Source organism: Tachysurus fulvidraco, chromosome 6, assembly GCF_022655615.1.
Source record: "Tachysurus fulvidraco isolate hzauxx_2018 chromosome 6, HZAU_PFXX_2.0, whole genome shotgun sequence".
Lineage (NCBI taxonomy): Eukaryota > Metazoa > Chordata > Actinopteri > Siluriformes > Bagridae > Tachysurus > Tachysurus fulvidraco.
The window spans coordinates 22,921,344-22,948,302 of NC_062523.1; the positions used below are offsets into that span (position 1 = coordinate 22,921,344).

Sequence of the window (26,959 nt, forward strand, 5' to 3'; positions counted from 1 at the left end):
ACACATAAAACAGCTGTAGCATGCACAACAAAAACATGCTGAAATGAAGACCAAGACCTCAAAGGTATTGCTAAGTAAAACATTTATAAATTAATTTAAAAAAAAACATTCCCTTTTAGTGATTTACAGAGTTTAAAGTGTAACCATTGACTTACCCTATTGAGATCAGCTATACTCATAAGGATTTATATAGAAAAATATTTCTGTCAACATTCATCATTTTACATTTGTTTTCCATACAGTTCTGTGAATTGTTAAGAAGAAAACGAAGGGGGGTTTGGTGAATTTCCCCAAGTTTAAGCATTACTGTGCATGTGTACACAAAAGCTGAAATGTTTTAAACTAAGAGCAACAGGAGCAGGTTTGCATAGATAACAAGCCGCAAACATATTGACAACACTTCACCAATAAAAAGAAAAGCAGCCAAGAGAAGTAAAGGAAAGAAATTAACAACAATATTCAACAAACAACAAAAATAAACCTCAAAATCCTTTGTAGACTTCACAAAATCCTTTGTAGATTTCACTGAATTTCCCCAATTCCTATATCCAACAACTGAGAACAAGCCATTACTTTGTCAAATGTTCCATTACTCTAGCATTGTTTTTCCATTTTAACCAGTTTTAAAATATTGATTATAATCTAGAGGTCTAACCTCTTGGAACCATGTGCCCTGGTGGTAGTCTGTATTGACCCTAAGGCTGAAACACAAAACTGGCACTTTTTCAGGGCATGTACACAACAGTGCCCCATTTACTTTTTAAAAAAAAATATCTAAATAGCAGTAAAAACACCAAAGGGGGCCAAGTAAGCTGTTTACTAGGCAAAACTTGGCACCATAGGCCCTGATGTTGTTCCCAAAACAGCGGTTTAATATTCACCCCTTTGCTTTAATTACATGCCTTACATACTTTCACAAACCACAGCCAAAGGCATAACATCACTCAAAAAATTTTTTAGCTCCTGTCAACAATTTGGAGCACCTTCTAAGTGACGACTCGGAAAGAACCTGGCATAAAGACACATTTCAGAAACCCTAGACAAAAGCTTAAGGACCATTAATCGGACAATTTTAGATGAATATTTAAACCTTTTGGGTACCACCTTAAACACAAAATGTGACATTGGTGCTTAAGTAAGCATATGGAAAGATGAAAAGATCTCTTGACTGAAATGATGCTTAGCTATTCAATGCTTTTCTGCAAAGCAAACACTCCAGTGGACCAATTCAAAGTCTAAGCAAAGAAAAGCTTGTTTGAAATGAATAGGCAATTAGGGCAGATGGATAAGTGGAGACAAATGGATGGACAGATAGATAAGTGGATAAGAGTCCAAGTTGCCACATTTTCATCCATCTTCTTAATTTAACCAGCGTTTTCTGCAATTTTATATACACATACAACAACTGAAAAAGAAATGTGATTCAATTTACAGGTCTTAAAAAAACGTCTCTTTTTTCATTGAATGGAGCAACAGTAAAACATGATTAGAACATGTACATAGAACATTAAAGTAAGTGTATATAAAGTGTGAAATTGTCTCTATGGCTGTGAATAATCTGGAAATAATCAGGGAATTGAGTTTCGCTAAATTGCCTGCATAAAGAGTCAGTACATATTTAACCAAAGGGGAAGGACGACAAAAAAGAAGAAAAAAGAACCCACATCACATCAGTACATGCAGTACTTTCACAAAGAATACTAAACTCTCCTAGGGAAAACTTCAACTAAAACATACAGTGAACTTACTGCCTGCTGCAACACTGAGATGGCTTCTGCTTCTCTGAACTTGGCACATTCCCTGCACAGGCTGGAACTCGCCTAAAACCTGACAGTCTCGTCATCTATGAAAGCAGCCACCAGGGAAACTAAATGGCCCACTTATTCAGAAACTAAATGGAGCACCATAAAGAGCCAGTAAAAGATCAGTGCCTTTTCAAAAATCTAATTCTCCTGTTGCTACGATTATCCTCCTCCTGTTGTTGTTATTCTCCTTCCAGTCAATTTCCTGTGCCATTTCACACAGTCTCTCATGACCACCTCCAGTCATAGAGGAGAGTCAAGCCACTTTACATGGAATAACACATCATTTGACAAAAAGAACCTCTGTGATCATGTATCTAGGAACAGACTCTTTAAAATCATACTTGACTGGCCAACCCTCAAAGTTTCCCCCTACAATTTCTCTAGTCACTGAAACAATAGATGCATTTGTTATATAAGTTATCGGAATTCCATCTGGCATATACAAGCAGGTTTAAATGTTAATATTCAATATTTTATATTTTTCATATGTGATGCTCAAGAGGTATTAAATATTTTATGCAGCAAAATTATAATAAGCCACAATTTTGCATCATTTGCTATGTCCTTTTCATGTCCCGCCATTTAAATAACCAGCAATTACGTCATACAAATCTTTAAGAACTCCTCACTCATGAAACATGGCAACCTGTTAATACAGTGTACCAAGCTGTACACATTTCTTTCTGTGATTAAACAAGTGACCTGTGTTACTACGTTAAAGAAAATATTCATTTATATTAAAATGTGCTTTATGTAGGCAAAGACTTCCTCCGCATTAGCTAGCGAATGAGTTTTTTAATTGTGTGGTAAAATGATAGAAAATCATGGTTATAAAAATCTCTATACATTTTGACTGCTTTAAAATAAACTATGTTTTTGTAGGTGCTTGTAGGTTGCTCAGTGTCAAATACTCTGTTCTTAATAGACAACAAATGCACCCAAGGTTTCGGTGAGTAGGACACTGTATAATTCATGAGAGCTGACCAGTCAGTGCTCCACATTAGTTCTGAAATTTGTATGAGATTTCTTTTCCTTTTTATAAAAAAGAGAAATAATAATTCAATTACAGACATATGATTTAAACTATTTACACCGATCCTGTTTTAAAAACTACTTCAACTTAGACAAGACTTGAATATACTGAAACATAACAGGTAGGTCTAAGAATGAACTGGCATGTTGTCATTTTCCTCTTTGTTTGGATAAAAGTGGTTGTACATAGTAACTGTTCAGCCTGCTGGCAAGGACCTTATTATGGTTATCGACAATCAAGCCACATTGTGAAAATCAATTCCCTATTAAATTTCTACAGAAATAACAGAAATGTGCAGGTTTTACTGAGCTTTGTTCATATTTCTAGCAGATTCTTTTTATAGAATTATTCAATACAGTCCTAATGATATAAAAAGATCAAAGCAGCATGCCTCTTACATAAAAAAATGATATGTAGTGAAATAACACCAAAGATTTGCTTTAGGGAGTGCCTGTGTACAGCCATGTTAAAGCATACAAGTTGCTCTGAGCATAACGTGTAAAAACATTATACACGTATTTTATATAGAATATATACAAGATTTATATTGACAACGTTCTAAAGCTTTAACAATTAAGCTCTTACATATCCTGTACAGTTAAAAAAAAAATGTATAAACGTAATTACACCTATCACACGCTTGTTTTTTTATTTCCTTTTAAAAACCATGGAAAGATTTGGCACAGTGTCTGTCACTCCTCAGTGCCCTGGCTGGGTGGAAAGGGCATGGCCACTGCATGCTCCTGTGCCAAAGCTGCCAGCTCCTTGAGAAACTCAGAGAAAATGACAGCACAATAAACAGTGTTTTTCACCCTCAGTGCCTCTGCTTGTTTTTCCAGACTAGAAGCTCCAGTTCCAGTCACCACGCCACGGAACAATGCGCTGTGCAGAGAATGGCCACCATCCCTCACATGCGCCAGAGCTGCCTGAGCTGCGTGGCGTGCTCGTGTTGGACTGTTAGTATGCCTCAGGATCAACTCGCCCAGTGATGGCTTACGACTCTTTACTACAAGAGAGAGACATGCACATATGTAAGAGAAGCAAGGCAAATATTCATCAGATAATGAAAAAAAGACCAGGGGTCTCATTTATAAAGCGTGCCAGTTTTCGAGCAAAGGTTGTGATCTATAAAAAACAAACTTGACGGGAAAATGTGCGCACCGATAAGCAAACTTTGAGACGTGCGTACGCACATTCTGGAGACAAAGGCAATTGGCGACACAGATGGTGAGGTCGTGAACTGAAGTTAGATTGTAGAAAATTCATGTCAGAAGAACAATTATAAGAATTAATGACATTTAATTTTCACTCCATTTCATACGTTATATCCACATTATCATAAAGATTAAATCCAACAATGTTATTTGTGCCGATTGTTTTAGGCTATATACATCTAGTAAAATCCAAACATAATTCAAAATGTATTAAAAATAAAATAATAATTATCAGCGCTACTCCGTCCAGGGTGAATCCTGCCTTGATGCCCAATGACGCCTGAGGATAGGCACAGGCTCCCCGTGACCCGAGTAGTTCGGATAAGCGGTAGAAGATGAATGAATGAATGAATGAATGAATGAATAACCAGCGCTTACAGTCACATTGTCCACAACGGGAGCGCAGACGGAGATGGCGCGACTACATGTGATACAGAATAGCATGAAATACCCTTTTATTAGAGAACTACAGAACACAGTGTAAAAACAAAATATTTTCCTTAATGTACATCATAAAATGTCAAAGTCTGCAAATACAGTCATGAAGCACAATCACTACTAATCATCGGTCCTAAAAATTACGGTGTTCATTACAAAACCGTCATGAAGAAGTATGTGTTCACTATAACATTTTCGTCTTACATTTTCACCCACAAATTAATTCTGTGATTTTGTCAAGGTGTTAACGCCCAGTCTAATTGCTAGAAACATATAAATCCTCCGGTGAACCGGGTATGTAACACTTCATGATGGCACTGCTGGCACTGTTGGAGGATTACGCCAATGGCAGAATAAGGAGAGAACGAGTTTTCAGGGACCATGATGATTTCCTGGCCCATGATGATTTCCTGGCTAATAAGCCGATTTAGATTCCCTAGAGCTGTGCTCTTAGATATATGTGTTGAATTGGGTCCAGTATTAGAGAGGGCAACACGCCGGAACCATGCCATCCCAGTCCAAATGCAAGTCCAGCGGGAATTGGCAGACAGGTAAATTATTTATATAAAAAACTACAAGTAGTCCTCAACTTTGTGTCTAAGACCTTTTTGTATATGAAATAATTCTATTGGAATCTATCATCTCACCCTATAGGTCTGGTATATCACAGCCATCCCTGAGTGCCATAATATCTGTCGTTTTGAATGGTATACTTAATATGGGTAGTCGATACATCAGGTTCCCCTACACTGTGCGAGAACAGGCCGAAATTATAATGCAATTTGAAGCAATGTCTGGTTTCCCAAATGTAATCGGCGCAATTGACTGCGCTCATGTTGCTATAAGGGCACCGTCTGAAAATGAATTTGCTTATGTTAATAGAAAGCATGTGCATTTTATTAATGTGCAAATCATATGTGACTCCAACATGACCCTCACAAACATTGTGGCATGGTTCAACAAATGATTCCTTTATCTTGACATATAACAGTGTAGGGAACAGACTTCTTGGTGAGTTTAACAATATTAAAAAGTAGAAAATGTAACAATTTTGTTTTTAATATAATTATAACAATGTTGCTTTTAAGATCATTATAACCTGACAGTGGCTACCCCTGAGACTCTGGCTCCTCACCCCATTTTTAAACAAAGTGACGTGACGTGACATATGGCCAAGTACGGTGACCCATACTCAGAATTCGTTCTCTGCATTTGACCCATCCAAAGTGCACACACACAGCAGTGAACACACACACACCGTGAACACACACCCGGAGCAGTGGGCAGCCATTTATGCTGAGGCGCCCGAGGAGCAGTTGGGGGGTTCGGTGCCTTGCTCAAGGGCACCTCAGTCATGGCCGGCCCGAGACTCGAACCCACAACCTTAGGATTACGAGTCAGACTCTCTAACCATTAGGCCACGACTTGCCCCGTAGAGGAAACTCATTATAACGAGGTCCGCTCTCGTGCCCGCGCAGTGATTTGCATATGGTTAAAAATGGGCGTGTACAGGGTGGGATTTGAGGCTGGTTCACGTACGCACATCTGCGGGTGATCTGTAATTTATAAAGGGAACATTGCTTACAGGTGTGCGTACGCATGGTTTTATAAATCGGAATTTTTTTTGGCGTACGCCATTTTTGGCTTTTGGGCATACGTAAACTTTTAGTAGGGATCCTACGCACAGTTTTATAAATGAGACCCCAGGAGAGTCATAATTAACCTGATCAGCCAGACATGACTGAATTTTCACATTTCCTTTCACATGACCTCTTCACACTATCTTATGAATAAACACGCTTATTTTTTTCCATTCCTTGTTTTCTCACTAACCCATTGAGTCTGATCGGCGGAGAGGAGGTACTCCCATGGGCGAATCTGTCCAGTCTATTTTGCCTCGTGTGACAAGGAAGCGCCGAGCCTTCCTCAGCATAGCTGGAAATTCCTCGTGCACTGCAGCAAACGCTTCAATACGATTCTTTACAGATCCAAGCACCTAAAAAAAAAGAGAAATGTAAAGGAAGGTGCTGCTTGCACATTCCACAAGCCCAAAACATCAGTGTTATACTTGCTGTGAATTTATGCAGGGTAAAACAAACAAAAAAACAAAAAAAAAACTTTGTTGGAATTAAATAGAAAAAATAAACAATGCTTTCAATTAGAAAATTTTATATTCTGTGTTTTATATATATATATATATATATATATATATATATATATATATATATATATATATATATATTACACACACACACACACATACATACATACAAAAGTAACGGCATACTGTTAAAGCTTACCTAAATGAGTTTTTGAGTAATATACAATTAGTTGACATTTTCTGGATTGTAATATGTTTAGTATAATCAGAATGTTTTATGGTGTACAATTTGCCACTTTACTGTGCTGTGCTATTATTCAGAGTCTCTTGTGTCCAGTAAAATCATACCTGTATTAGAGACTTGACACTAGGCTGGAACACCATATTTGTGTTAAGAAGGAAGGAACGGAGGAGAGGCTGAGGGTAGCAAGCAAGCTGAAACACAATGCCTGTCAGCAGAATGTTTACATACAAGGAGTTCTGCATCATATTCTCCAGCTTTGAAAAGAGCACCGTCAAAAAAGGACCTGTAGACACAGTGGAAGGTCTGTTTAGTTCAAGTCACTATTTCTTCTGTGTGTTGACAATTCTTTGACAGATAACCTGTTACATATACAAATCAGCAAAAACTTACCTATGTATGGCTGTGCTTGAGGTTGTCCAATGGATCGTGCTGGGCTAAACATTGATGGAGTGGAAGATTCAGGCTTTGATTCTTCAGCTCCTTGCACGGTTTCTAATAAAGGGCACTCCTCGTCTGTCCGATTTGGATCAGGGGGATTAGATAAAGGATCTTGAATGAAGTCATCAGTGCTTCGTCTGTGAACTCTCCTTCCCTTTACTCGCTCTTCTAGTTCTCTTAGCTCTTGGTGGAATGCTTCAATGCTGATGCCCTGGCCATTGGATTCTTCAGACAGTGGCTCAGATGGTGCTTGCTCTAGCAGTTCATCGATCAGGCTCTCAACCGATTCCAGCCCCGGGCTTCTACAGCTTGTGGTGATTAAACCTTCAGCTGAGCTCAGGGCTGAAGTAGCTCTCGGACGTTCGCTGGACTTACATTCCTGAGATGAGAACTGCAAGTCTGTTGGGCTTGTCTGTGGTTGTGGAAGCACAGTAGTTTGCACCTGGGATGGTTTTTTCACCGAACTATATTCTCCCTGTGATGGAAGACCGGATTCTGTAGACACAATACTCACCCTTCCATTCACACCTGATTCTTCCACTCCTCTAGTAGCATCTGCATCTCTCTTTACCTTCTTCACCTCCATCCCTCCATCAGACATATCCACACACTCATCTGACGTTCCAGTGCCATTATAGAGTGCTCTATGTGGAAGTGTGTGGGGTTGCTGACCTGCAGGTTCTCCTGTCCCTAATGGGGGAACTGCTGATGAGGACATTGATGACGATGGCTGCAGAGAGACAGAATTGGGCAACAGACTGCGTTTCTTGCTGCGAGGTGTGAGACTGATGCAGTTCTTACTAATTGTTACATCCCACTCTCCACTGTTTCGATCTGAGCTGCTCCATTCTGCACGTGCTGCTGCCACTATCGCTGCCCTTTGCTGCATGTCTTTAAGCCCATCTGGCTGAATGGAAAAGTGTTCAGGCACCATATTGAGAGATGGGTTGGATGTGGGAGGCTGTGGAGGAGGTGGCGCCGAGTTGGGGGAAGGATTTTCTCCATCATAAGGAGCTGACCAGTCCCGACAGGCCCACGAACAGAGCTCAATCCCCCGTCGTGCATCTCTGAGGTACTCCAGATACCCAGACTCAGTTTCTGAAGCCTCTGGAGGTTGATGCATGGGGCTGTTGGGAGATGGTGTGGAAATGCTGCCCCGAGGAGAGGAGGGAGTGTTGTCAGTGGCAGCAGTGGAGGACTGGTTGCCTGTGTTTTGCTGCCGAATGAAAATAGCCAAGCGGGATGGAGTGCTAGGCTTGGCATGAATGGGAGACTCTGAAGTGGGGCTACCCAACACTACAATAAAATAAGAAATGAGATGTAATAATTAATAATAATTATATTAATAATAATTAATAACATAACTTCACAAGTCATTTAGTCACAGACAAGCACTCTTGAGAGAACTACAGCATTGCTCGATGTTTGATGTGGGGACGAAGAGAGCAGGTGTTAATTCTACTTTATCCCTAATTCAGACAGAACATAAAAAATAAAGTCACTTTAGCACTGTTTTTGAGTCTTTAAAATTAGAACTAATTAATAACCAGCTCACATTCCCATAAACCCCCATATGCACTGTTAAGGTCAAGACATGCTGAATAATTAAGCCTGCTGATTTGAAATGCACAAAAAAAAGGCGCTGAAATTAATGGCTGGATTGTGCTTTCAGCAGTGCCTGTGATCTAAGCACTCACAATGTGTTGACTGATGACAAATTATTTCTAATAGGATATTAAGAGCTTGAACAATTTTCAAAACAAATTTGCCACCAGCTCCTCTTGATTGACTGTTAGAAAACAGCAGTGTCCATTTTTTTGGCCTGATGGAAAATAAAATTTGCATTCGCAGGCCACACAGACTTTGTAATAATTAAAAGAAACAAATAACAGCCCTATTGATTACCACCACTAGCACAGCATTTAAGACCAATTGCCAAATCAATGCATGGGTTTTAAGCACTTTTAGTATTAAAATATTTTTCAGTGTGTAAATTTCATACTGTCTCTCAACATTCTTCTTGATTACAGTGAGCGATTTGAACAATACCTATAATACATTCCTTTAAACTCTGTGGAAAAAGTATTTGTTTTGCCAGCATGCATGAAATCTTCTATGCATGTTTTTCACTTTACGTTGGTTCACTGTCAACATGACTAGCCAAAAGCATGATAAAATGAATGCAGGCATACGGTATTAAGTTTTTGATACGGTGAAAAGGAGATGTTTTAAAAGTTTTCACAAAAGGTACCTCTGGATTTTATTTTTCAACTTTTATTTGTTTTTTTTTTAAATACCTAGTAAGCTATTTAAATAATGGCAGCAGGAAGCAAATGCAGGCTGTAATTTGGACACCCCCTGCTGTGTTTAGCATGAATATACTGTTCCCATTCAGTTTATTAGAACAATTTGGACTAGCAATGTGTGCTTACCCTTTCCCCAGAATGCAGGTTCCTCCTCCTTTTCATTACAGGCTGCTGTGGTGATTTGGCAGCATTCTGGGATGAGGGACAGGAATCTATCGGCTGATTTGCCGTAGAGGTCAGTCTCTCTGATTGCACGCCTTTGACTCAGCATCACATGTGTGCAAGGGAGCAAATACCTAAACAGAAACAAGCAAATGAATGACTACACTGCGTTGAAAGCATATTCAGGATCTAAGAGGAATTTAGGTAATTGCATGTGTGCGGCACAGACACACACCTGAGTACGAGCTGGAGCATGAGGTCTTCACAGTTGAGGGAGAGCAAAGTCTTAAAAAGACTGAGAGAGACCATGCACAGCTACATAGGAACAAAGGCAAAGAAAGTTACCACACACCACCCCCCGACCTTAAAACTACATAAAAGCATTGCTGGTTGCAGAACTAACTAGACAGATATAAAAGGGAAAAGATCTAGAGTTCCTCTCCCACTGGACAGGAAAATCAGACAGAATTCCCAGGGGCCAGACCTACCCGTGAGTTGCTGCTGATGCGTGTGAGCAGTGTATCGAGGATTGTGTCGTTGTCATGGCGATGCAGCAGTATGAAGCAAAGAAAGGTCTTGAGGAGGGACTTTTCGGTGATACTGCGTAGAAAAAGGTCCAGATATGCCGTACTTGCTATCATTTCATCAACAGATGACTGGATTGAATAAGGACAGACAGATAAAAACAGAATTAATAAAATTATAACATAGTCATTGACCATGCCCATAATTAATATCAGACACGAAAGCAACGTATATGGTCATTTCTCACCTTGTGCAAGGCAGGACCCATGACTGGTACCAGGAAGCCATTGTGGATGTAGTCAATTAGTTGGCAGCGGACGAGTGGATGTGCCACCTGTACCACGGCGTTACAGAACTCTAGACTGTTCATGAACAGGACCAGAGAGGAAACGCCCATCCAGTCCTCCCTACGGAGAGCATGCCAGTCATCACCGCGCACCTCAATCTTCCGTGGCAGAGAGGAATAGAGTGCACTCAGGCCTGTTGCTAGAACCTAGGGAATGGAGTTATAGATTAAATTTGCACTTCACTGAGTTTGTAGTGTCGAGACAGAAACTGCTTTGTAGTAGAGAGACAGAGACTGCTGAGAATGATAATCAAAAGATTCTTTCAAATTTGAACTTTGCTTAGATTAGACTTGACTAGAAGGCTAGGTTACACAAATAGAAGTGGGTTTGCATGTGTCACCTTGGGATCATAAATGAGGTTGAGATCATTCAAACTAATAATATACATATGACTTCTACAATGAATTATTACAGTCTATAAATGTTGTTTGGACATTTAAATTGGTCTGAAATTTAAAATAACTTCAATATATAAATAGCAGATACTTTTAAACAAACCAATTGGGTTGTGTCCTTTAGTAGCTTTGGAAACAAATCTTCTCCATTTTCAATATCAGGGTTAGATACAGCACACGCTAGAATCATTTTAAATAATTTTTAGCACACTGGGTGTCATTTCTTTCTTTTTTTTTTTTTTTGCTATGCACTGAAGACATCAGAGTTTGAGATCAGAATATGAATACGATATGAATACAAGATGGTGCTGCCTTTGAGCTCAAAAAAAAAACAACAAGGTGAAAATTCACTGCCATCTCTTTAGTGATGAGCAGATCCTTTGATCTCAGATCCATATATCTTCAAATCATTGCAAAAACAAAAAACTGGCCATGCCATTCCAAAGCTTTTTGAGGGGGTTATTGAAGAAAGTGTCAGCATTTCACTATGTGAAGGGTTTTCCCAGGTCACTACCCTTATTTATAGTGAAGAAAATAAAGTTAGCTAAAAAAATAAGCTTCACCATGACATATTCTCTCTCAACACTATTTTGTTTTCCCTGATGTACACCCATACATGTGCATTAGTGCATGCGCACGAACACACACCAACACACACTTACAGGACAGAAGTAGGAGTTCTCTGTGATGTAGCGGGCCACAGCGTGGTTGTTGGCTGAGGTAGCCATGACCAAAAGCAAGGCATCACGAGCTTGCTGTCCCAGAGCTCCATCTCGATGGATAAACGGTACCAGGAGAGAGAAGATCAACAGGTTTGTGGGACCCTGCTGTATTGTCCCACACTTGAACAGCAGCTCCAACACAGCCGGCTGCCTTGCCATGGACACACAAACCTTAAGACACACATACCCAAGAATTTACTTAAAACAATCCCAAAAATGAACACATGAGCATTAAATGAAGCTGTTGAGATCCATCTGCATGGTTTTTATGCATTGCATCGCTGCCACATGATTAGCTGAATAGAGAACTGCATTAATGAGCAGGTGTACAAATGTTCCTAATAAAGGTGGACAGTGAGTGTATGTGACAATTTTCACATGAACATCGCTCAAAATATATATAAAAAATAAAGTTGATAAATGTGAATGCGCTGTTTTTACTGAAATTTATGAATTTTAGTAAAATTATTAATTCAAATAAATGTTACTTTGAGGTTTTTAAAAAAAAATTAAACCACACACACCTGATTGAGCAGCATAACAAGGCTGGCCTCCAGGTTAGGGGGACAGCCGAGGTGAGGGTCTACACAGGCTCCCAACAGGATGAGTAATGGCTGCAGTACGGCACTGTTCTGGAGCAAGGGCTGATGGGATTGGCTAATTAGCATTTCAAACAGTTTCAGTAGAGCTGTTTGACTGTCAGGGTCCAGACCACGACGCACATGCCACTGTACCAGTCGCTCCAAGATCTTCTCAGACACCACTAGCTTCAGAATAGGGCCAAATGCTGGGAAGTAAATGTAATAATATAGGGATGTTATAGCGATTAAGTTTAATCCACTGTTCATGCAGTTTTTGTGAATATTTTGTATCAGTTTGTTTTATAGTCATTGCAATGTTTATTTATTGACCAAAGCATGTGGGAAATATCTTCTCTTCTGAGACATTTCCAACAATGAGATATGCAACTTGTTCTTTAGCACCTACTCAAATTAATTCTCAGTATAAAATACTTCACAGATGTGCTTGAAGGCCTACACATAGCACTTGGCAGATTAAAGCGAGTTATTCTGAACCTTGTGGATCACTGTCGCCCCCTGCTGGTCTTTCCTCTGCAAGTAGACACAGCATTTGATCAGTGTGATTCCTGACTGCTGTCAAATCATCTGCTCCCCCAGACGTAGTGTCCCTCTGCTCTAGTACCCATGACACCTGTTGATGTGGATTTAAGCCAGAGGATAAGAAATGGTTAGAAAACAGAGGCAGTTTTGAATGACTCTAGTTTTGAATGAAGGATTGTTCTAAAATACAGTGGTTGCCTATAATATGTATTTTATGTAATATATATTTATTCATTTGTAATGGCATTGTTATTTAAAAGAATCAAGATGTAAAAACATGGAGATTTTGTATATTATATAACAGCCTTGGAACACAAAATGAACACAAACGCTCTTTTATACATCATCATGGTGACATGTTATGGGCAGATGTCAACAGAGGGGGGTGTATCTTGGCCTAGCTCTGACAGAATCCCAGATGCTCTACATTGTCTCGGGTTACAACACACTCGAGTCATGCTTGGCCGAACAGGATATGTTCTTGGATCAACATGCTTTTGTTTTTTCCAGAAACTTTTTAAACTAAATCACATCCAATGCCATTGTGTGCTTCATATTTCCCAAAATGACCTTAACAACGTTACAGTTTTACTTCCTAAGCTGCTATCTCACATGATAGATTTACTTTGAAAGCCAAGTTTTTACCTAGCTTCAAATGAGGAAAGAACACTGATGATAAGAGATGTGATATTTGGTGGGGAAAAAAACATCATGTTTATGGCAGCTTAAGCCTAGCTTGTGCACTAAGGCACATCCACACACAAATTTTATTTTAGGGAGTCTTTATTTTGTTTTCCATTGGATCAGCTTCTGATTAGTACTCAAATGAGCAGAAAATGCAACGAGAAAAAGCAGATTGTGTTTGTGTGCCTGCATCACCTGTCTCCAGTGGTTCTCAAACACCATCAAGCATGTCTCGGGGTCGGCTGTGCATGGGCTAGGTGGGGCAACGTTGCGACTATTCCGTCCATCTGGACCCCTGGGAGTTATACGACTCAGCCAGCTCATCTTAGCTTCTAAGCCTAGGTCAAAATTCTTGAGGTAGGTCTCTTTCAAACAGAGGGAATGATCAGAGGAGAGAAAGGGAGGGTAGGAAGAGAAGGAGAAGGAAGGAAAAAGAAGAGAAGGAGAAGGAAGGGGAAAGAAGAGAGGAGAAGAGAGGAGAGGAGAGGAAAGGAAAAGAGGGGAAGGAAGGGAGCAAGTAACACAAAACAGCCAAAGACGGAGTGTGTACAGGTACACAAGTGAGAATGGGAGGTGAGAGCCTAAAAAGAACGGAGTCCTGCTGGTGTCCTCAGCAAGGGTTGTCACAGTAACAGGGCAGTCAGAATGTGGGACTGAGAAGGGTCAGCAATGTCATCCAGTCTGTAGCCGACACCACTCCATACCTGCAGGGAGACAGAGACAGTGAGTCAGCCAGTGATGCTGCGTGCTGCACACCTGCAATGCAACAACAGTAAATACAATATGGGAGATGCACACACACACACACACACACACACACACACACACACACACACACACACACACACACACACACACACACACACACACCTGTAATGCATTTACACTCTCTTTGCTGATCAAAGCTCTTCTGCTGATTTGCATCTGTTTATTTCACAAAGTTGCGGTCCTGACTATTGGAATGTGATTACCCCAAATTTACTGTCCCCCAAATCTGCAGTCTCACTCATCTTACTCTCATCTTCTCGCTTTAGGGCTTTGGTTATTTATTATTTGCAAACCACTTAAATTTTCTAACTTAATTTCTGCAAATCTAAGCCTTGACCACCCTAGATTTATATAATTTTATAATATATAGCACTATTGCAATTCCATAAAATCCTTTAATACATATACATAACACAAATAAAAACAAAAATATTCTTTGATTTTCATGCCAGTTTGTTCTTTTATTTAAAAAAAATTATTCATGCCAGATTTAATATGAAGCAGCTAAGTCTGCTGCTAATATGGACCCTTTTCATTTAAATATGGTTTGTCTAAATGCGACTCTCAGTAAACATTTTAAAAACAAACTATTATTTTATATTATTTTGTGAAATTAATTAATTAAAAAAAAAACATTTGTAAATCATTTGTCAAATTGGCTTTTCTTTTCTTAAAAAACTTATCCCAGTGATAATTTTTGAATTTTTTTTAACCATCTGCTCATTTAATTTCATTTTCCTGAAAGGGTTTAATTAGAAGCTTAAGCTCCTTTATGAATAGCAAGCCATCTTGTCATGTGACATTCCAGGAAGTTTTGGTAATGGCAGGGTGGAGTCCATGGAAAAGTTTAAACAGAGGATCTCTCTGCAGGCGTGTCATTACAATATTAAGGTTCAAAGCACTAGTGTAGTAAGATCAAGGTCACACAATGATTTTGTGGATTTCTACTAAATATTATAAACAGCTTATAAACAGAAAATAGGCGTATAAATTCCGTAACAGCGCAAGTAGCACCCCATGAATTCCACCCCAAAAATCCAGAAATCTTCCAGGAACATCACAAGATGGCTTTCTTCCCAAAAAGGAACTCACTCACCCCAAAGGAGGAAAGCGTGCCAAGGGAGCCACATAGCAGGAGGGCTGAAACAGCACCAAAGGACTGTGCTGAGTCTCAAAGCACAAGACAATCCATGATCTGTCCATCATGACTATGCAGCTAACACTGACAAACTAGCAGTGACAGAATCATTTAGTTTTAGCTCTATGTACTGAATGTGCAGTTCTACGCTGCCTCTCAGGGCGCAGCACAATAACACGTGATGAACAATTCTGAGAAGAAATTACCCAACACTTTCAAAGATTTCGGTGACTGGAAAAAAACATGGATCTAATGACTTGAAGTTCATACAAAACAGCAGTGTATCTGCATCCATTCCAACATCTGTAACATTATATGTACCAACACTGAAAACTCCATATTGCTTAAAAAGCAAAGCAGACTGACAACAGACTGTTCATCAGAATAATTACAGAAAAGTGAGGTCCCTGCACTACAACAGAAGACAGTGAGATGAAATCTGCTATGAATTCTTTATCTGGCTATAGATAACAATGGGCAGAACATTTCCTCTTTTCTCTTTTTGTTCATACATAATGCAATTAGAAATAAATAGCTTCATGTTTTGCTTATAAATTATATTTAAACAGCTAAATATTTAAAGGAATATTTGAAGAAATGGTTGAAAAAACATTTGCACTATATGCTATAGATAGCGTTGTTACCATTTTTGCACATTGTGAACGCGATTTCTTGTAATAATGATTAAATGGGAACCATGTCTTGGGCTATTCTTCTCAGATCTGTTTTTCCCTGTTTTCAGAGTGCCAGCTATTCAACATGGAAGCACACAGCATCAGTAATAGACGAAGCAAAACTTTGTTTTACGTTTTACTGTATACACAAATATTAGCTTTAGATTAATCAAGATGTTGACATGTTTGTTTGTTAAACCTAAAACAGTGACTGCACAGTTCACTGTTTAGGGAAAAAAAAAAATACTTAGCTTAGCTTGTTGCTAACAAAATACGGCCAGGATGAAAATGACCTAATTCAGACTAACCAGCTACATTTTAGGTAATCATCTGTATTTTCAGTCCTGCAACACTTCCATATATATGAAGTGATATTCGAACCTTTCTTTGACATGAGCTCAGTCCTCACTGAGTGCTACCTGTTTCAGCAGGTTACCTCATCAGCAGAAGGGGTTTGTTTTTATCAGATTAAGAATGCTGTGTTGTTCCTTCATACTGGTTTCAATTTTTAAACAGCATTGCTTTCTTCACCTCATCACATCAGCTAATGTCAAACTTTGTCAAGCTTAATTCTTAAGTTTCTAAATAATGAAACTTTTACTTTAACATATTAGTTTCTTTCTTTTCTTTTCTTTTTTTTTTTTACAGCTGGTGTTGGAAATCTAATCCATGTGAAAAGACACTGCAGGGAGCAAAGAGTTAAACAAGTGCTCACATGAGGCCATCGAAACATTTCCCATCATTAAAATTAGCTGGCTGCTACACAAATCAAATTAGAGCAATGGAAGCTGAAGTGATAGAGTCCTGCACCACTGACCGGACACTGGGGAACGGCTGATCTGAGCACGCTCCCTGAGCAGGTCCATTCTCAACCCTCAAAACACAAAGATCTCCATTTTATGCATTTATCATTTTAAGTGATGTATACAGCATTCTCAGTATACTCTGGTACATTTACACTGCTAAATAAATAAAGGCATATTCATTTGATTCTTAAAGCAACATTTTGGATCATGGGTTGTGCTGTGCTCTTCTTCACTGTACAGAGTAATCCCACAAGTGCATATGTAAATATTCACTTTCAATGAGAAGTCAAAACTGTGTTCCAAACAGGTGAAATAAATATTACGCCTAAATATTCAAGACATCAGTGCGATACTGACATACATCCATAGCACGATAGAGCGCAGTTTGTAATATTCATAAGTCTGAAAATAGAAATAATCAGTGGTGGTTCTAATAGTACAGAGAAGAAAAAGATCTTTACAAGATTTTCCAGTATTTTGTGTACTTTTTATTTATTGGTTTGTGGAGTGATTGTTGCATGCAAAAATGCTGAATTTCCTGCAGCTTTTTTCCAAATTTGCATTTTTTCCAAATTTATTTTTTTCCAGAAAACTACTTGAATTGGTGAAACTGCAAGCAAAGGATTCTTCTTTTAAACTCTTACCAGTGATAACATGTAATTACTTTTTATGATAGGTGTACTCATGTTCAACACACGTGAACTAACAAAGGGCATTGGCTGAATGAGTGCTGTAATAACGTCACATGGCACGACTTGGAATACTTCGGATTTAACGATTTGTGATATTTAGTAAAATAATGATGTATTATGAGGCAGTTGTGTGCATAGCATGCTGCACTGCATTCTCAATAATCAAACTGTGTCCCCTTTGAAATCTTTTTATATCATGACAAATGTAACTTTATTAAATTAGTCCAAAAGAAGACAATTGTAAAATAGTAAAATGTAGCTGACTAACTTCTAATGCACAGATAACAGCTCTGAATTAATCATCGACAAGCCTGAACCCAAGGTACAAGGTGCTCTATAAGAGACATACAATTTCAAGCAGGAGCCTGCTTTAGTATCTCAGTTTCCTGTTACAGCTGTAACCTGTCACCTACCTACAAAGGGAAAAAACTGACAAACCTGTTGGGACACCGGGTATTATAAGAACAATCAACCTACAATACTCAACTATACATGAACACACATGAACAAGACAGTGTCCACAAATCTTAATTTCACTCTCTGAAGTTTTGTACATGATCATAAGGCCCATTTATTATTCCATTCAAACATGAGCATTTTTTGCTCAAATGTACCTTGGACAGGATGAAGGGTGGCAAGTTGGAAAAGTCATTATCCAAATCCAAAGTGTCAAAGCTGCCTATGCAACTCCTCAGTAAGTGCTTGTTAGGGGGGTGAGATTGGACACACGCAGAAACATGTGATGCCCCTTTTCCACCAAGGCAGTTTAAGTGCTGGTTCAAAGCCAGAGCCTAATTTAAAATCAGTTATTTCTTTTTCGACACCCAAAGCAACGGCTCTGAACCAGGAAAAGTGGTTCATAAGTGGCACCAAAACTTTGCTGGTCTAGACTTAAGAACTGCTTGTGTCAGGGGCTGGGTTACTGTGACCAACAAGACAAAAGAGAACGTCGTTAGCGCCATTTTTAAATCATTTTAAATCAGTATTCGCAACGCTTGGACGCCAATTTAGGTTTGCAAATCCATGAGCATTAACAGTAAAGCAACATCCGCCATTGTTTATGTTGTGTTTGGGTTTGCCGCTGCTGCGCTAACGTTGCTGTATAATGTTGTATACAGTGACGTAAGACTTGGCTCTGTGATGGCTCTCTAGACCATGGAAAGGCAAACTGGTTCTTAGAAGGCTCGCCAGTGGAACCAACTTCGAACAAGCACCCGGTTCTTTCTGGTGGAAAGGGGGCATGAGAGAACCAACAGCATGTTTCACTCTTCTCAAACACATCTATCACATGCTTGTTGTTGGACTTAGACTGATGGTTTCCTTAGTCTGTGTCCTAATAAACCAATATTGATGTATTCATTGCTATAGACTTCAAAGCACTTTTGTATGTATCTCTGGAGAAGAGCGTCTTCTAAATGTCGTGAATGTTGGGTTGTAATGCATCTGTACCTAAAAGTATTTTATATAAAGTATGTTGACAACTGATTTTTACACCCACATGTCTACCTTCCACAAACTGCTGCCACAAAGTGGAGCAACAGAAAAGTCCTCAACCAGAGATCAGCCGGAGATCCCAAGTTTACATCAAGACAATGCCACAGCCCTCTGTGGTGAGGAGGACAAGAGAGCAAAACTAGCCGTGCTCTCTGGGTGGGAAAGGTGGCATACATTCTCTCTCTTGTCGATCACATTGACAATCACCAATCCTGGCTGTCCGGTCATGCATGCAGAATGTGTTGCACTGCATTGTGACGCAGCATGAGAAAAGCAGGTCAACATGATGAGCTTGGGTGGCTTCATGGGAGGAAGCACCTGATAGCCTTCATGTTCAATGAATGGAGACCTAACTGAACTGATCATTTGGATCCTGAAGAAAAAAAAAAAAAAAACTAAAAGCACAACTTCTAATACATGGTGTATTTGTATAGTTTGCAATGTGGATGTGGAAAAACCCACAGTGCCCTGACCTCACTGAACAAAGATGAGATGAACTGGAATGACAGCTGTGTATCATGTTTCTTCACCCTACATCACCCTCAGCTCCTTTTCTCTGTTATATTGCCTTGGATTTATTATACTACACAACAAATAAGATCATTTTCTGGAAAGCCCTTTAATACAGCAAAACAAGAGGGACTAACAATCATCTTGTCACGAAATACAATTCAATTCCTCACATATGATGTATAGCATGCATGTTATGCACATCTCCTTATTGCAGCTTAATAAGAGAAATCTTGACAACATTGTGATTAATGCAGCCTTAAATGTTTTAAGTCAACACGCTTGTTAGCAGTGTTCTATATACGCTAAATATACAGATTTATTACATATTCCAATGCATGCTGAAAATTATGATGTGCATTATGCTAAAGATTTAAGACTTACAACTCTTACCTGTAGCACAGTGTAGCCTAGAAAGCTAATGATTCATATTTCCTGTGATACAGAGAGAAATGTGGTAAAAATCCTCCTGATAGTTCTGGTTAAAGCTTCACACGCCTTCCCCAGGTCCTGTTCACACTATCTGGAAGACAACAATAAGACTAAATACACATTTTGCTGGAGGTATTCATCATAGCCGAGTTATGGTTCCATTCACACTGAAATAAAAGAAGCAGCTTTTGTTCACAGCATTGAGATGATCTTTTAAACCTTCTTATGACGCGTGTCTAGGACTCAATTGGATATTTGAGACATTATCCTGGCCATCAGTTTGGGTTTTGTTATTAGAGGTGGAATAAATTTTACTATCAATTTAAGACAATTATTATATAATATATATTATATAACATATTCAAAATTGTACTGGACACTTCAGGTCAGCATACGCTTGCATTTTAAGAAAGCCTTGAGCTTTGTAGATTACATCGGATGTAACAGACATCTCTTGACATAGAAATAGATATAAGACTAAAGAATTTTGGGCTGAAGGTAATTATTAATGGTCGAACAAAAACTAAATTTACCTACAATTTATTTGTACTGAATCATGGATATATACATTATATGATTTATTAACAGGTATTATAAGCCCCAGGAGCAAGATAAATAGTATTGTAATCACCGTGATTTGCAGACATACAGAAAGTTAAACCTGATCCTAGTTTAGCGCTTAGGCAGATAGAGAAATGAAAGAAAAGAGAAGAGCAGAGCAACTTAAGCAAACAGCACTGTTACATGCATCTAACTAAGTAAATGTCATAGATTAAGATTAATTTGCTTATTTGTTTTCTTGTTGTTCCTGCTTGAACCGCTGGTGAGTACAAATACAAATAAAAAAAAATTTTTTGTCAGTGACATTTACTGTTTCACCCAGCTGCCCAAGATACTTATTTATCCAACATTGTGACGTGGCCAAGAGAACACCATGCATTTTCATTATTACAGGATATTGAGCAAATTACACAGGTGGGGCAGCTGTAAAGATACTGAGGACATGCAAGCAGTATAAGTAAATACACATGGCAGTACTTTACTGAAACACAATCTGCTCCATGTGACTTAGTGAGAAAAGCAGAACAGTCAACTCTAAGTTGCAGTCATTTCTTTATTTTCCACAAAACCACAGAAAGCCAACAACAGCTTTATTTTGATGACCTTTTCAAATAAAAGCAAAACAGACACACAGACCAACGTGTCAACTACTACAGTACAAAATGTAGTGAAAAATAATCTTGATGGCAGGTAAAGGCAGAAATCGAGTCCCGAATAATGTTACCTTAATAAGACATCCATCACTAAAAATAACAACAGAAGCATTAAAATATTTACAAAAAAACTCCAGAGTCTAGCTGAATCACACCAAGGCTGCAATTGATAATCTACATACAGCTTTATTCACAGCAAGACACCTTAAACAAGTTTCCCCATGTACTCTCATCACCGTTTTTTTCCTTATAGCATCAATCTGGAGATTACGGTGTTTTACTGCTTCTCTGTTAGTCTAAAATAAGAGTGCTACTACATATAATTGTATAATTATAATTACCTCTGTTAGAGAAGATAATGTTATGATCAAAATAACTCTTTCAAACACTTGCTGATAGGGTAACTGGGGCAGTCTTGATTTTGCCTGATTTTCTGAACCTTTGATTTCTTGTGCAGTTCACTTCCTGCTCGGTGCTGCTTGCAATCTGCATCATGACTTGACATGCGCTGAATAATTCAGAGTTAAGTGTTTTACAGCAATGGCTTGCCACTCCTCACAGAAACACACAGAGAAATGCTGTACATGCTAAAATGTACAATCTGTTTGCTTTGGTGGTTTGGGTTCCTTTTCTAGACCACAGGGTGACCGAGAAAGCCCTAAAAAAAACACTGTGCTGTTGTATGTTGGGATGTTTTGTCAGGGCATCCAAGACAATATACATGACCTGTCTATATAAACACAGTTTGGATAGATTGAGCCATCAAAAACTCCTCCACCTTATTAAAATATACCCAGAGGTACTTTTGCATAAAACTATTTAAAAGAAAACATATCCATTAAAAGCTAATATCAATATGGAAAATCTGCCCGTACCAATCAGGACAGAGCAGCTAACATTAAATCAGAATACAGATTTTAAAATAAAACAAATCTTTGAGTTTAACCCCTACAGTGTTATATATCTATATAACATAGTACGGTCTATTGTTTGTTCTGCAACTAGAACTGCGAATAGCTTTGCTTAAACAGAAAAGAGCTAAAAGTTTGCAGCAGGATCTTTTTCGTACAAAGTCATTAACCCTCTCAGGTCATAATGAATCATTAGCCAGAGGTCTGATAATAGCAGGTCATTGCAGAATCAGAGGCTGTGACCATAATACAGCCTCATACAGATCACAGCATAAGCTACACACTGAGCCATTGTGGAAGGAGAAAGAAGAAGAAAAAAATGGCTCAGAGTCAGGAAAGTTCACAGGGCAACAATGAAGTGTCTCGGGACAGCGTGTTGGTCATGAAGGGTTTGGCTATTTTCTGCTAGTGGCCTGCTTTTGCAGTGGCACAGTGACTGCAAAGAAGGAGGGACCTCCAACAACATAGTGCACATGACACGCAAGAACTGACCCTGTAATTATGGAAATGTAAGAACATTGTAAAGAAAATGGCAAAAGGGGAAAAAGGGGGGTGAGTTTTTTTTTAAGCACAGGTTTATATTATATTATAACTGTAGGTAACAATGAGTAATTAAAGACCAGTCAGCTTCACAACTAAAAGAGCGAAGACAAAAGCAAAAAAAAAAAATTACTCCTACCCCTTGGCCTCTTGTGCATTTGTGTGTGTGTGTGTGTGTGTGTGTGTGTGTGTGTGTGTGTGTGTGTGTGTGTGTGTGTGTGTGTGTGTGTGTGTGTGTGTGTGTGCATCTTTATGGAATATTCTTCAAGAACATCCAGTGCTCTGTTGTGTGCTTTTGGTTTTAAGAGTGTTATGTTTGTGCATAGTTTTATGGCACACAGCTTTTCAGCTCCAAAAGGAGGCACAGCCATTATGAACTGCAGGGCCCTGAAATGACTCACCATGAGCCTCGCTCTCAACACTAGCCTCCTGCTGCGAGTGGGAGAAAGATACAAGATGAATTTGCAAAAAGCTTGCATGGCAGAGTGGTGACAGAAAGAGACATGCACTTTAGGCCAAGTTACTAAGTTGATCAGTTTCCCCTTAGGCATGGTCGAAACTGTCAAGTGGAACAAACAGTCAAACCAGGCAAAGGCGTCCACTTGTCCTTGCTCATTTATGCTTACTTGATGACAGCACTCGAGTTCTAACTTGCCTTGCTGGAGGGAAGACTAGTCACTGAGTAACTGAAAAAACTGAAAGGACTGAAAGACAACACCCTAAAACACTACTTATGGACCAATCTTTTAAAAAATAACAGTACAAATACAGAACTAATAGCACAATCTGCTTTTCACCTGAATGTGCATCTTGGAGGTCTAAAAGTCTTTAAAATAATTAAGAAAATACTAATTAAGCAAAGCTGGTGTTTGTGGTTTGTTTCTAATGTTTTATAAAACCAAGAATATAATGTAGTTTGAAATGTTCATTCTACTTCATCCAGGTCTGGGTTTTGCAGATATATCCAGAGCCTAACCCAGGAACACTATGTGTAAGGTGAGTATACTAAAATGCCAGGCTATCATATCCACTATGCACACGCATGCACACCTAAAAGCCATTAATCTTAAAAACCACACCGAGTAATCTGAGCTGAGTTTTGAAGTAGGGACCCTGAAGCAGTGAAGCAACACTACACTACCCACTACACTACTGTGCGCTTATGCTTTCTGTAAACATGCACCCTCATACTGTGAACACAGACCTCAAGCAGTATCCATTCCTTAAAATAGAATTATGCACACTCGCCAGTGTGATTTGGGACAGTTTGTCTTTATAAAAATTTGTAAAATGTTCCAGTATAACTAACCCTGTAGCATCATCCGACAACTGGAATAACCCCCCCTTCAGTGTAGTTCTGTATAATTCAGCCTCCTGGACCCCTCTTATTATTATTTCTGAAATGTAGGCAGTTCCACTCTGTTTAACTAGGATAAACAAACTATCATATTATTTATTATTAGTTTGCAAAACTTTATTATTTAGCAATTACAATACATGGCTCAAGTTGTTGAAGTGTATGTCATTAATAGAATAGAATAGAATGGAATAGAATAGAATAGAAGCCTTTATTATCGCCACATACATTACAGCACAGTGGAATTCTTTTCTTCACATACCCCAACTATGATACAGTGCCCCTGGAGCAGAGAGGGTTAAGGGCCTTGCTCAAGGGCCCAGCAGTGGCAGCTTGGCTGTGCTCGGCCTTGAACCCCGATCCTCCGATCAACAACCCAGAGCCACCATTGTAACTCATACATTAGTATACAACAGTTATAACATCAGTATATTTTGCTACACACAGACAGAATCCCAAGGACGAAGTTGGCAACATGAGCGCCAGTGCAAAACTAGCAAACGCTTCTCAGCTGATTGAACACTAATGAAGAATATCACACAAATATATACAAAAAGTTGGCTTCAAGGTGTCTATTAGCACAAAACATATGTTAGCTGGGGTCAGAGAAGTGCTCTGCCCTATAGAGTGCCTATAAAATGACAAATCTTATAATGTGGCACATCCAAACACAAACAAACATCCTGGACCAAAACTCAATTTTTCCATATGGGTTTTCTAAGAAACTTTTTAAACTTGTTCTAAGAGCATTGCTCACTGTTTTTTGATTGTTTGTTTTCAAATTATGTTCTACAAGTCTCTACAAATTTTGTTGCTCTTCCTGGAGAGTCTTAACACCGAATTTAAAAATTGAACCTGTTTTCCAGACAAATTGTAAACAGATTCTTTAACAATATCTTCATTGCACAAAAAGCATAATATTGCACAATATTGTTATTTGCACTCCCACACTTTATGTACATAACTGATCGTTCATATTCTATATTCATATTTTATACTCATTCTGTCTCATCGTCTGCATTGTTTTCTTGTATAGTACAGTGTTATTTATGTCTGTACCTTTGAGAGTCACAAACTGCTGGAACCAAATTCCTTGTGTGTGTCAACACACTTAGCCAATAAATCTGATTCGGATATATAATTACCTTTATTTAAAAAGAATTACAGCGTACTCTTTCAAGACACTGGTGGATTCAGATAATAATACAACCTTAGAGACATTCCAGTAACAACAACAACAACAACAACAACAATAAGAATAACAACATCAACAACAACAATAATAGATTACCCTACACCCAAACCAAACAGGACAATAGTATGTTTTCACTTGTAAAATAGTACTGTCATTTTTAATCTCAGGATGACTGAACTTTGAGCTCTTTTACTGACTCAAGGAATGTGACCTGCAAATATAATCTCTCTAGAATAGGTTGCTTGCTAAAATAAGATTTGAATAAACACAAAACAACTCTCCCTCTCTCTCTCTCTCTCTCTCTCTCTCTCTCTCTCTCTCTCACACACACACACACACACACACACACACACACACACACACACACACACTTGTCCTAAGGAATTCCTGGTTACATTTTGCTGTTTCATAGGCACTCTGAAGGGACTGTTACACACAGAGCCAGTTAGCTTCTCCAGGCTGAAATAAGGTTAGCTAGCTTAGTGACGATGAGTAAACACTTTCCATTCAGCTGACGTTAATCATTGCTGTCATGCACCACTGTGTTGTTAGCCAACATTAGCTTACTCTGAGGCTCAGAAGGACTATGGGGTTAATTATCAAGTCTCTCAGGGTCAAGTGAATCCGAAGTTGACCCGAAACTTGTCAGTAATCGAAATTTGTCTCAAAATAACACTCACCTTCCTGATTAAAGCTGCTTTCCTCGGAGCCAGGCTGGTTGGAGGTGCCAATATTAATGAAGGAATAACTGTTAGCTAGTCCTGGCTCTGCAGTTAGCTACATCCAAACGGCTCTACTATTCACTATCGACCGAATAACACCTAAAGAATGAGGAAGACAACATCAGAAACGCCACTGCTTTCGCTCCAATACGATTCGCTTTCTCTTTCCGTCTTCTGCAGTACGAGGACTGTCCTCGACCATCAAATCTGTGATAGCTCAATCCCTTTCCCCTATCGCAGCCATCTTCTTTCTCGAGTTCCTCGTTTGCATTATTTTTCCGCACCAGTATTCTGGCAAAATCCGCATCCTGCTCTAGGATTGGTTAACAGTTGAACCTCATGTGTAATCCACCAATTGGAACTAAGAGCCAGCCCTCGAGCGAGCGGCTAAGGTTGATCTGAATGCGAGTGGGAAAATAAATAAGGTTCCTCAAGCACACACCCACACGCAAAGGGACGATGTGACGTCTGGAACCGCTACTCATGCACCGAGCAACAGGACACACCTTCTGTCCTACACAGGATTTATATGTTATTATTCTGAAGCACAGGGAAGAATAGCAAATACATATATATAATTATTATATATTAATAATATATTTCATTATATATTTATTTATATTAATATTGCATTATTATTGTTTTTAGGTGCATCATAGAGAGTTTTTAGCTCTTATAAGAAAGGATAGTTGCCTAATTGTAGCTTACAGCACGCAGTATGCAATTTGTCTTTAAGATAATAAACTAAAAGTGTAAAAATGGGTTGTTTTTATGAAAATGACGTCCCAGGATAATTAACAGACACCACCTAAATCTATATATCTACAATATATATTTTGTTAGAGCTAGTGGTCCACAAACTAAACTAACTAATGAAATAATTGTGATAATTATTTGTTTGATTCACATGTAACATGCAATGCTTCATATTACAGTAACTATTAGCAGAAGCAAACTGTACTAGAAACATC

General features: G+C 38.8%; 1 protein-coding gene across 2 annotated transcripts; it reads right to left on the minus strand.

The window, feature by feature from the left end:
• Positions 1 to 65: 65 nt before the first annotated feature.
• Positions 66 to 26,384, minus strand: fhip1b (FHF complex subunit HOOK interacting protein 1B). Of its 2 annotated transcripts, none has more exons than XM_047814991.1 (14): positions 25,947 to 26,384; positions 20,011 to 20,136; positions 13,731 to 14,239; positions 12,807 to 12,942; positions 12,255 to 12,517; positions 11,671 to 11,901; positions 10,514 to 10,759; positions 10,230 to 10,397; positions 9,977 to 10,056; positions 9,706 to 9,875; positions 7,226 to 8,569; positions 6,940 to 7,118; positions 6,324 to 6,486; positions 66 to 3,844 (listed from the first exon to the last, which is right to left on the minus strand). In XM_047814991.1, exons 3-14 carry the CDS (start codon positions 13,857 to 13,859, stop codon positions 3,531 to 3,533), a joined length of 3,423 nt encoding a protein of 1,140 aa, XP_047670947.1. In that variant the 5' UTR covers positions 13,860 to 14,239; positions 20,011 to 20,136; positions 25,947 to 26,384; the 3' UTR covers positions 66 to 3,530. The 2 variants fall into 2 exon arrangements, with proteins under 2 accessions (XP_047670947.1, XP_026997941.2); XM_027142140.2 differs by having other exon boundaries at positions 20,011 to 20,140.
• Between the last annotated feature and the right edge of the window lie 575 nt (positions 26,385 to 26,959).